At 36.7% G+C, this 12,490-nt stretch overlaps 1 protein-coding gene across 1 annotated transcript in view; it reads right to left on the reverse strand.

Moving 5' to 3' along the window:
• Positions 1 to 3,302: 3,302 nt before the first annotated feature.
• The window catches only part of LOC107696116 (uronyl 2-sulfotransferase-like), a 73,097-nt gene continuing 63,909 nt past the window's right edge, over positions 3,303 to 12,490 (reverse strand). Inside the window, exons 7-9 of the mRNA XM_016496296.1 lie at positions 6,525 to 6,622; positions 5,678 to 5,835; positions 3,303 to 5,371 (exon numbers count right to left, since the gene is read on the reverse strand). Of these exons, the coding sequence (XP_016351782.1) occupies positions 5,064 to 5,371; positions 5,678 to 5,835; positions 6,525 to 6,622 (564 nt within the window). The 3' untranslated portion in view covers positions 3,303 to 5,063. The remainder of the gene's footprint in view (positions 5,372 to 5,677; positions 5,836 to 6,524; positions 6,623 to 12,490) is intronic.

Consider the following 12,490-nt stretch of genomic DNA (forward strand, 5'->3'; position numbering starts at 1 on the left):
CTTGACTTGAGGATTTTATTATTTTTTGTAATACAGCTATCTTTCTCGTCATAGACTTCTTAGACTTAATATTCAATGCATATACTATTTTCCTCAAGCTTATGAATTTATTGTGTTTTTGGACCAAAGAAACAGGGGTAGTAGATTCTTGCTATAGTCATGTACAGTTGTCATAGCAACACGATTGCCTAAAGAATGTCATATATTATTAAATATGATATCAGGTCTAAATTAGAGTTTCATTAAAATAATTATAGTGGCTACACATATTGGTGATTGAAGGAAGTACTACATTTCTTGTCTTGTGCTGTTCATCTTTCATTCTCTGATGCGAAGTATCTACAAATGGAAAAAGGCGGGAAATATTTCCCAGGTTAGTGGGCGTAAGGCAGGCGTCTCTCATTCGCTGTGACAGAGGGGAGGAGGCCCAGGACAAGCTGTGCACTGCCAGCCCTTACTAAAAAAACAAAAAAAAGAGTCACAAATAAATAGCCTAACAGTCTATTGTTGCAATCAGAGATTCTGAATGTACAAAAGGGCAATTTGTGTGTTATTCATTTACTTATGGCCCCTACTGGACATATTCGCATTCACACCTTTTTGTTTTTGTGTATATTGGAGTACTATTGTATTGTCAGCACAAGCATATTTCACAAATTAATCTCCATTATGATTGGAACAGTCCAAGCAGGCCTACTTTACACATCCTACACAACAAATTGACCCACTCGTTTATTATGGAACAGGCATTCTGCATTTACTGCCATTTTTTATATCACTTATTCAAAAGCTGCTGAAAACGGTTTTAAAAAAAGACACGTTGTACCCTGTTTGTGTATTTGAGGTCTGGGTTATCAGTGCTGGCACAAATAGAACACAAATAGAAATGATCCTATGTGGACAGGGCCAGCTGGACACTGCACTTTGACCCTGCTCTGAATACCCAGCTAAACAAATACACATGCCTACACTGATGCAAACACAGACACCTATTTCAGGACAAACCTTAGATGACAGAGATCAAACCAATCTAAATGGTATCTTAAACACACACCTGGCAAAAACATGCAAGATTAAGACAAGACAAGATTGTGTGTGTGCCATGGAAATGATCATGCAGCTAAACTATGACTATTAAGATGATTTATGAAGAGCTCACAGCAAAGCCCTATCATAACCAATACAGCTTGGGGGGGGGGGCATTAAATATGTCATCTATATTTAATCGTTCACATATAGATGACAGACAAATAAAAGTTTGCTTATGACAAATGTCAATTAACATTCAAGATGCATTATTTCTTTTCAAATGAAAAAAAAATGATGATTAAAATGATAATTAATAAATGTTTAATCTCTGTATGTAAATTATTCTGTGGTATCAGGCCATAAACACTGCATAATATAACATACAAAAATTTAAATGAGAGAAATGTGATTTAAAATATTATTAGATTACGTATACTGTAGCATGTCACAATGCTGACGCTGCTGAAATGTCAACTACCCAGATGTCAATTAACACCATCACATGATCTCAACCCAAAGGACAATATGGCCGGAGGCATCATTACTCTCTTCTTTAAAAACAAAATAAATAACCAACAGCCATTTTTATGCAATAGCGCACAGAAAATGTCCCTAAAACCTTACAAATAACACTGAAATAGAATTCTTGAGACCTATCACACCTCTCTCAGTGACAGCACTGACAACTGTAAACAGCAAAACATCCAGAACAGCATGAACTACGCATTTAAGAAACATTGTATGCACTGTCTGTAACAGGTTGTTGCAGCAACTTCTTATTTACTGTAACGCTTATCTCATATTATTTCTCTCTCGTGTATCAAGGCAGCATATAGTATCTGTAAGAAAGTCAATACTCAAACCTCTGGCGTTAAAACCTCTATTTGGCACATGAAGAAAGCGCTACCTTCTACCTGTCAGTCATTTTGAGCGTTTGGGTTTGACGACACTTCAACAACCAAATATTTCACGGTGCGTGGAAAAAAAAAACAGCTGTGTAATCAGAAAATGTGAACATCTAAATCAGGGCTGTCCAAACTCGGTCCTGGAAGGCCGGTGTCCTGCAGAGTTTAGCTCCAACTTGCCTCAACACACCTGACTGGAAGTTTCTAGTATGCCTAGTAAGAGCTTGATTAGCTGCTTCAGGTGTGTTTAATTAGGGTTGGAGCTAAACTCTGCAGGACACCGGCCTTCCAGGCACACCTGAAGCAGCTAATCAAGCTCTTACTAGGCATACTAGAAACTTCCAGTCAGGTGTGTTGAGGCAAGTTGGAGCTAAACTCTGCAGGACACCGGCCCTCCAGGACCGAGTTTGGACAGCGCTGATCTAAATTATAAATAAGAAATTCTGTTGCTTACCTTCACTTTATGTGACGTAAGGTCCTGCATGTTTATCCAAACTGGTAAGATACGGAAGGACAGTTTGAGTCTTGATTACGGCATCAGGCCTTTGCAGTAATTCCTCCGTTTCTTTAGAATGCTTTGCAAACAAGCGTCCAGAAAATGATTTTATACCGCTATTTTACAATTGCCATATCCTGACATTTCCGAGAGAAGACCGCGGGCGTATTTATTAGTGGTAGGGATTTTGATTCATCCTAGTGACTCGATACTTTTGAATCCATTCATCAAAAAGATTCATTTATGCACGTTATGCATCGTTACACCAGTAGGTGGTGACAAATAAACGTATTATGAGTGAATCTTTGAATAACTATTCACTCACTCAATCGATTCAAAGCATCAAAAAGTACAACAGAGTTATTTTATTGATGTGCGCATGCCCAGTAGCCGCAGCTGTATCCCTTCTAGCCGGTGCTTTTTGTGACTTTTATTATACCTTGCTCGCTTGTTCATACCACTGGACTCATTCAGTAACGGGGCGTGATCGTTCAATCAGTAGGTTCAATAAATGAAATGCGCCTTCACAGCCCACACTCGAATGCTATTTGCTCGCGCAGTCTTTTGGAGGCGGGAAAACAGTCACGCCCTTCAAGTTTCAGTGAATGTAATAAATGAATCGGTTCAAGTAAGAATTCTAGAGATGGTCGTGGTATGCTTTAAATGGGGTCGCGAACAAAACATAATTTTTTAAATCTATAGTAAACACTATTATAATCCATATATAAAATAACTAATATGAATATTGGGGTATTAAACTGCCATAAAAATCCAATTAAAATACAAAATATAAATAATTTGGTTACTATAAAATAAGAAAATATAAGAAATATTTCCATACAGCACATATGAAAAGGTTCTACAACGGCTGTTAAAATACTTTTATTTTGAGAGCTTTCCCAGTAAAGGTGCAGTTAATTTGTAATGTTAGCAATTTAATTCAATTTTGGTATCCAAGAGTCACTCCATCTGTCCTTAAGTAACAATTATCAGATGCTTTAATATTTACCAGCTGTTAGATGCCAAAGAAACAAAAATATATCTGCTCTTTTTTTTCCCTGAGATTCGTACATGGAATGCAATCATCAAAAGTAATACTGTAAAATAAATTAAACAATATAAAAATCCACATTGAACACAAAACAAGTACATACACCTATATACTTAACTGGCAAGTTTAAATGGGAAGTGTTAAATTCTGTGAGAGCTTGTAGCTATAGCATTTATTTAGTCATGTATTAATCGTTCATTTCACTTTACCAGCATAGTTCAACAAAAATGCCCCATCAGGCTGACCTCTAATTAATGCATTCTTCAGTTAAAATACACTACAGGAACCTTATGGACCTATAGGTGTTGATCTGTGGGCAGCATTTAAATTGGGTTTAAATGTAATGTACAAACTCATGTTTTCACATTCATTAAACATTTTCTGTCCTGTTGTCAAACTTGTTTTTCCATGTGCTGTCTGACAGCTTGATTGATCATGAGCATATTCCTCCAAAATAATTAATATAGTTTGATATTACCCTCTTGTTACTTTGTTTTAATTTCTGTGATCCTACCCAAAACATTAGGCACTGGCATATGAGTACGGTGTCAACCACTTGTGAACTTTGAATTGTTTAGCTGTAACTAGCAGGGTATTGTTTGATATCCCAGTAGTTTTACATTATACACTGAGATAAATGAGATAAAATTCTATTGCTGCTAAAAAAACATTACATATTACATTTTCGTGTGAACTACTACTTCAAGTGTTCTTAGCACATTATGTACCAAATGGGAACTTAACGGCCCAATTTTATAAAATGACTGAACACAACAATTGACACACTGACAAGGCAAGGAAATGTTTAACATCCACATCAAACATTTTAGATGAACAGTGTGCTGCATTTGACATCTTGCAGGCATTCAAAAGTGTTTGATTCCTTGTACAACACCTTACATGTACAATATAAAAAAAGATCCTTTCAAAAAAGACTAGCACTGAAATTCTGGCACAGAGTTGCAACAGGTTTCTGGAACCAGAGGGGGAAGCAGGTGACAATGAGATGATAAGATAATGAGAGCTGATTGGTGTTTTTGAGTAGTTTACAGTGATTACAGCTACAGCTTCTAGGCTTAATGCAGTAATCCTTGGCACTTTGAAGGTTTGGCACGTTGTTGTGATCCTCACTTGCCTAGTCATAGCGTTGTCTGAATTTGTTCACGTGTGAGTGTGTCTTGATGTGTGAGTCCGATCACCCAGGTTCCAGGTGTACAGGAGTAGTGCCTAAAAATCAGACTTCCACAGCATCTCATTCTGTTATACCACAATTAGTCCATCCCTCCATTCTGACAATCCAACAAAATCCCTGTAATTTCAATCTTGTATCATCTCACCAGGAAATGACCATAACCAACTCAATTTCATTAACATGAACAAAATCATTTTGCCCAATTGTTGGTTCCTTAAATAATTATTCAGACCCTTCTGTGCTACTCTTGAGAGTGTCTTGCAGGGCCGTCCCATTTAAAATGGGTTACACACCCAATTTTAACCTGGGAATTTTGACTCTACCTCCTGACTGGACGTAGACATCAAGCTTATGAGATATCTGCCATGCCTACACCTCCATGGCTATTACTCAGGGCTGAACCAACCAGATGTTGGCATCTTCCTGCCCCATGTCCTCTTCTTCATCCTCTTCCTCCTCCTCCTCCTCCAAAGGCTCATGGGTCCTGAGGGCAAGCTCATGGAGAAAGTCAGGTTCATGATTAGAGTTCTGGGAGGCGGACTTGAGGCCGATCTTCTTCTTGGTGAGATGGAACTTGTCACGAACGAAATTGTAAAAGTCATACTCATACTTCATCCTTTGGTAAAGCACCTGCAGGGCCTCTAGAGTAGGCATGTGCTTCTTCACTGTTCCTGTAAGGTTCCCCATCTTCCAAAAGTCTGCAGAAAAATCAGATTTGCTAAACTATGAGCCACAGAGAAAGCTACAGTGTGCAATTCAAGACAGCTAAAAATTATTTGGCACATGCTTCAGTTATTATTGTTTTCAAGCTGATGTGCAAAATAAGTTTACAAAATCTCCCCAGAAGATAATGAAAGAGTGTTTTAATTATTATTTTTTCACCTGAATCTCTGCATGTTCAAACATGCTCATTCATTTGTGCATTAGCATTCACATTTATTTATTTTCTTTATTTTTTATTTAATTTCTAACATATGATTTCAAAGTAATTGAATAAAACACACCAGGACTCTTGTAGATGGATAGGACATCACTGAAGTAGTGAGGTAGGAGTCTCTCCAGCAGAAGCAATACATCCTCCAGCTCTTCCAGAATTCCTACAAGTAGGAAGTTCTCGATAACATTTTGTTTGGCCCTCTCCACAGCCCAAACATCCGGCTCCCTGAGGCAGACCAAAAAAAAAGCCAATTATTTGACAAGAAATCATACAAAGATTTCAGCTTGCTTAACTGAAGAGATTTTACAAACATTTATTTCTGAAAACAGCACAAGATCTTAAAGGGATAGTCCACCCAAAAATGAAAATTCTGTCATCATTTACTCAACCACATAAGGATGAGTAAATTGATGACATTTTACATTTCACTTTTATTGTAATGACACTAAATAAAATGGTAGTCAATAGGAAGCAAAACTGCTTGGTTACCAAAATTCTTCAAAATATTTTTTCAACAGTTTCTTTTGACTTCCATTTAATTTTTTGAATGAAAGTCAATGGGAACCTAAACATTCTTCAAAATATCTTCTTTTGTATATATGTTGAAGCAAGTCTTCATGAATGACTTGAGAGTGAGTAAATGATGACAATTTAGATTTTTGGGTGAACTATCCCTTTAAGCCTGTGAAAGTGCAGAATAGGAAGAAAACCTCCACGATTACAAAACAGCTATTTAACTCTATAACCACCACAGATAACAATAAACATGCATTTCAAATAAATTATAAAATGCAAACAAGAATCTTATTTGCACAAGTTCAGTGAATGCCATTAAAGAGAGTGTTAGCTTTTGGTTTGAGTGCGTTTCAGCCATCTTCATCATTAATACCCCAAGAGTGATGGGTCATAATTACCTGCACTGAGGGTGTTGTCCACAAAAGTATGGAACGACGTAGAAGAGACGTGGGTTAGAGCACTCTGGGTAGTTCTCCATGATGCAAACATTAATGTCCTGCAGTGGAGAAAAGGCAAAATAAATCAGACAGACAGATGAGATGCTACAGCCAAAAAGAAAGCAGCACGTTGAACAAAAATCTGGCAAACTGAGCAAAAACTTAAAATCTACTTATAAATCATAGACACACTCATTTTCACTGGACTATATGCTGATTATATTCCATAATACTGTAAATCCCCATCCAATGTACCATCAGTCTGTTCTAGTGAACACAAGGGGGCGCCACTTACACAAGCAATGAACCACAGTCTTCTGAAAGTCATACTGGTAATCTTTTATATGGTAATCTGGACCCAATGCATTAACAGAAACAATGTTTTATCACTTTAAGTGATCCAAAATCATTAATTACACTGGGGAAGATTAGATGGGAAAATATGTAAAGGCAATCCACCCACAGTTAAAGCACGACAGGGGAGGCCTATGAAACCTAGTGTATTTTGTTTCCATATTTACTTAACAAAAAGAAACCAGACTAGTCAAAGAAGGCCAGGGATAAAAACACATCAGTTCTCCCTCTCCCTTGTTTAATTACCAAGACTACAAAACATGTGAAGTCTTCAGAGAACAACATGGACAAGAGTAAAAAGATTATTTGGAAAAACAGAGGAGAAAGTAAAGATGTGAAAGAAGACAACAATATGCAATTTCTTCAAAACAACAACGCAGCCAACAATGCTATAATGACACTCGATGAATATTAAGAGAACTTACTACATGCTGAAAAGAACATGGTAAAGATTACACTTCTTGGAAAAGAAGAAAAAGATTTGTCAAGTTAACAGCATTGTCTTTAACTTGTGCACAAGAGAGGTTAAGTAAAGACCACATAGCCACAAGCTCCAGACTCCACACACTCCTTCCCTTTCATGAGACCCAGGTGGGTGCCTAAAAACTGGGGGGAATCGCATGCAAGCTGTGGGTCTAGAAGAGAAGGGCAGTCATGCTGGCAGGTAGAAAAACAGTTATTTCAGCATTAATCTTTCATAGTAGAATGCCCTTTACACATGCCAAGTATGAGTCAAAAAGTGAACATTATTTCTCTGCCCTTTATTAAGGACATTACTCCTTTATTAAGGAAATGAAAAGGTCCTCTAAAGTTGACACACATTTGCTAATTTTCAATACATTTTCTCGAAGAGTTTAGAAATCAACTTGGATTACCTCAATATCCTGACCATTCAAAGCATGAATGTTCTTCAATTATCAGTCAGTTTTAATTATCAATGTTTCTAATGGTTTCGCCAGTTTTGACGGAGACCTTTTGAGACAGAAACAGTGGGTGATTTATATACTTAAACAACAGACTTTTAGGCCAAATCATTTTGCTCATTTTAAGCTGGTTTTCACTTTGAAAGTTTTTGAACACGAGTCAACTGGCATATTTTTTTTTACTGTGCCCCTCCTAAATTCTGTAGTTTCACTTTCCAAAATACTTATGCTGCATTCCAAATGTTTGGGTGCTTTATTTTTCTTATTTCACTAAAACAATTTCAACTGTGGACTTAATGTGGTCACATATTAAAAGGCAATTTATAAAAATAATTGTCCAGGATGCATTTCACCCCTAAATCAAAGAATCATTATGATAAGGTTTTGGAGGGGCATTATGTTCATAGTGTTCAACTTAAAACACTATTAATTGTAATATGTTTTCACATTATATAAATGTATTTTCTTTTTCCATTATGGTAAAGAGCGTTTGAGTGCTTCATTATCAAATAATGTCATAATTCAAAAATGTGTAATGGTTATAAACTGAGCTTCATATTTCATTTCAATACTATTACATCAACATATATGTTCTTATTCTTACTTATTATTTTGGGGGAAAATATGATCAGGACATGTTCTTGTCATGCGATATATATTTATAAGTAATGAAAAAAAGTACAGTAATTATAAAGACTGATGCATGGATTGGGATGTTTGCTTAAAACATGAATTATCTGCAGATAAGACAGAATTTCAAGACATTTACATTTCACATTCAATTAGACCTAAATGCACAGCATTCTGTGGAAAATGCAGCTAGTCCCTCTATCCAACTTCATCTGATTTCTCTACCCTATCTGACTTTTTCCTTCATCAAAAGTTATTGTGATTGTGAACTAGAGCAAAAAGAGCAGTGTTTAACTTGCTTTCGCTGTACTACGAACATGTTCATTTGTTGACAATATCAAGCTGATGCATTGGCAATTCCTTCAAAGCAGTGGAGCTCCAGGAGAGCCAGTTCCTTTAACAATACTCACTCTGTGTGCATCTGAATAGAGTCTAAAAGCCAAGAGCGCATCAATGTCCTTTCATCTGCATCCCCACTTCACCCCAACGGAGACACATACAAACTCTGATGGATATGCACTTTGAATGCACAGATGCTATTGCTGAAACACAAACAGTTCATGTTCCATTTGGGCTTCCGCTGACTTTTTGGAATATAAAAAGGGAAAGGATTTAAGTACAGAAAGCCAGATGGCCAAAAGGTCAAATGTCTGCAGAGAACAAAAGGAACAGAAATATCATCCTCTAACAGATCACCAACTACGCAGCAACTTGGAGAGCAACATACTCAATCCCTGAAGAGATTATGATGCCTTAAAGCTGCGCCAGACTTTTAAAATCAACCATTAAAAGCAAGTTCAATGAGTAGGTAGATACTGTTCAGTGGAGGGGAGAAAAGAGGAGAGTATAAAAAGAAAGAAAGTCTGTTTGGATATATGAAATTACTTAAGTTACAGCATGCTTCTAGTAAATGTCCCGAGCAGTAAAAGTGGGCAGTTTTACACACGCAGTCTATTTCTCTCTCTAAGAGGTCCCACTTCAGCTCAGGTGACACACTTATTTGGCCTTGTGTTCTTGATTCAGTCCCAAGGTGGCCATTTCACTAAGCACCTAGGAACACAGCCATCGCAATTTACCCCTAAACTACCTCCAGATGGACGTCACCATCACCACGCAACATGCTCTTTGCCTGATGTGAAACAAAGCATTTTTCTGTTTAGAAAAAGTTACAAAAAAGAATGCATAATACTATAATATTAATAATATTAAAATTAATAATAATAATGGTTATTGCATACATAATGTTTGGTTGTATTAAGACTAACCACTGAGCAAAGCAGAAGTGAGACAAGATGTTTGGAGACAAGATGAGACAATAGGATACGATAGGAGACAAGAAGGCTACCACAGAACTGAGAACCTGGATGAGTTCCATTAATAGGGGCAATTTCCTGTCTATGTGCACACACAGACGGTATGGCTTTAATGCTTTCAGTCATTAGTAAAACATGGGCAGTACATGAGTCCTACAGCTCTGAAGGTCTGCCAGCATACCTCACGCAAAGACAGTGGGGTTTTTGTTGTTGTGGGTAATGACCTCGCAGAACAGTAGAGTTAGCGTGTGCAAGGACACATCAGACTGATCGAAAGTGACAGTTAAGACATTTATAATGTTACAAAAGATTTCTATTTCAAATAAATGCTGATCTTTTGAACTTTCTATTCTTCAAAGAATCCTGAAGAAAATGTAACATGGTTTCAACAAAAACATTAAGCAGCACAACTGTTTTCAAGAATGATGATAATAGGAAGTTTCTTGAGCACCAGATCAGCATATTATAACGATTTCTGAAAGATCATGTGGCTGGAGTAATGGCTGCTGAAAATTCAGCTTTGCCATCACAGAAATAAATTGCTTTAAAAAAAAAAAAAGGTTTTTAAGATCATGATATCAAATGTGTCCAAACATTTGACTAGCAGTTTATCTTTCTCTCTCTGTATACAGTATGTGTGTATTTTTCCACACCTGAGGGTTGTCTGAGACAACACTGGGCCACTGACCCAGCCACCAAGCAAAACATACACACACGAACACACTTTAAGTGTTGAAAGGAAACCAGCTTGTAAAATTTCAGTCACGCCAGGTGAGAAAGTTCCCCTCCCCATATGCGTGCGTGGTCATCCTCTAATGCTCTAACACACACTTTAGAAACTCACTTCACATGCTTCAAACTAATAGGATGACTTAGCAATACCCAATTATCCTACAGCTTCCAGCTGTAATGAAAATGTGTTTGTGAATGTGTCAGACATTGAGTTTGTGTGGGTGTGTACATCCATGCAGATTGTGGGGAATTCCTCAGTACGTCACAGATTATAATAATTAAATTAAATTCAAAAGGAAAGATCAAAAATGAAACTTCAATAGCATACCATCTGAAATCTCAGTCCTGACAAATGGCCCAGCTATTACAGACATATAAATCAAGCAAACAGATATGTTTAGTGTGAGAAAGATCACAAGCCACAGTAATCTTAAACTATAGAAAACAGTGATGCGGTTAACCAGAACTCCAGCAGGAGAGGGGATCTTAAGAGGAGGTTATGTTCTATATGGTGAAGGTCTGATTATATTTACGGTAGTCTTTCATTAGTTAAGATAAGTTCAATTCCCATCGTTATTTTGGCCTGTGTCATGTATGTTCCTTTAAGATTACAAATCATAAAGATGCTCACAAAGCTGAATTTTCAGCAGCCGCATTACTCTAGTCTTCAGTGTCACATGATCCTTCAGAAATCATTCTAACATGCTGATTTGCTGCTCAAGAAACATTTCTTTTTATATTCATTGTTGAAAACAGGTGTGCTGCTTATTATTTTTGTGAAAACCATGATGAATATAAATTAAATCAAAATATATTTTGATGAATATAAAGTTCAAAAGAACAGCAGTTATTTCAAATAGAAATATTTTGTAACATTATAAATGTATCTACAAATGTAGTCACTTTTAATCAGTTTAATGCATTCTTGTTGAATAAAAGTATTTTAATCATGACAACTCTCTGAAGATTTTAGCATGGTGATGGATATGACAATGTTAACTCAAGATTCAAGATTCAAAAAACTATTAATCCCAGAGGGAAATTGCTTTCCATGTTACAATTGCTCTCAAGAAAGAAAGAAAGAGATGAAAAAAAGAAAGAAAAAGATAATAAAATGAATAAATATATACCTATATATCAATAAAATTACAAATGAATAAGTAAAACATACAAATAATAATATAAAACTATACCAGTGAAAATGGTAGTTTAGATCAAATATGAAATTAATTAAAGTGGAATGGAATGACAAATGTGGAATATAATAAGTCCAGTATGGTAATGGTAATTAAGTACCATTACAGTAGTTATATAGTATGCATTGCACACTAATCTTAGTATAAATAAATAGGCAGTACTAATAATAATAAATTGCATTGCACAAGAAAAGTCCCTTATTGCATATGAAATGAACATGTATTGCACATGCATTACTCAAAAAATGTCCCAGCACTTATAGAGAGGAGTTGTACAGCCTAATGGCCACAGGGATAAAGGATCTTCTGAAGCGCTCAGTGGAACACTTGGCAGTAATCAGTCTCTGGCTGAATGTGCTCCTCTGGTCAACCAGCACACTGTGTAGTGGGTGAGGAGGATTGCCCAGGATTGAGTAAAGTTTTGACAACATCCTTCTCTCAGCCACAACGTGAACAGGGTCCAGCTCCATGCCAAGTACAGAGCCAGCCCTCCTAATTAGTTTGTCCAGTTTATTTCTGTCTGCCACCTTCATACTACTTCCCCAACAGACCACCACATAGAAAATGACACTAGACACCACAGACTCATAGAACATCTGCAGCATAGTGTTGCAGACGTTAAAAGACTTGAGCCTCCTCAGAAAATACAGCCTGCTTTGACCTTTCTTGAAGAGTGCTGTTGAATTTGATGTCCAGTCCAGTTTGTTGTCTATATGGACTCCCAGGTATTTGTAATTTGCAACAATCTCCACTTCCTCACCATGGACAGACAAAGGAGT

The sequence above is a fragment of the Sinocyclocheilus anshuiensis genome, unplaced genomic scaffold, assembly GCF_001515605.1.
Source record: "Sinocyclocheilus anshuiensis isolate Anshui unplaced genomic scaffold, SAMN03320099.WGS_v1.1 scaffold306, whole genome shotgun sequence".
Lineage (NCBI taxonomy): Eukaryota > Metazoa > Chordata > Actinopteri > Cypriniformes > Cyprinidae > Sinocyclocheilus > Sinocyclocheilus anshuiensis.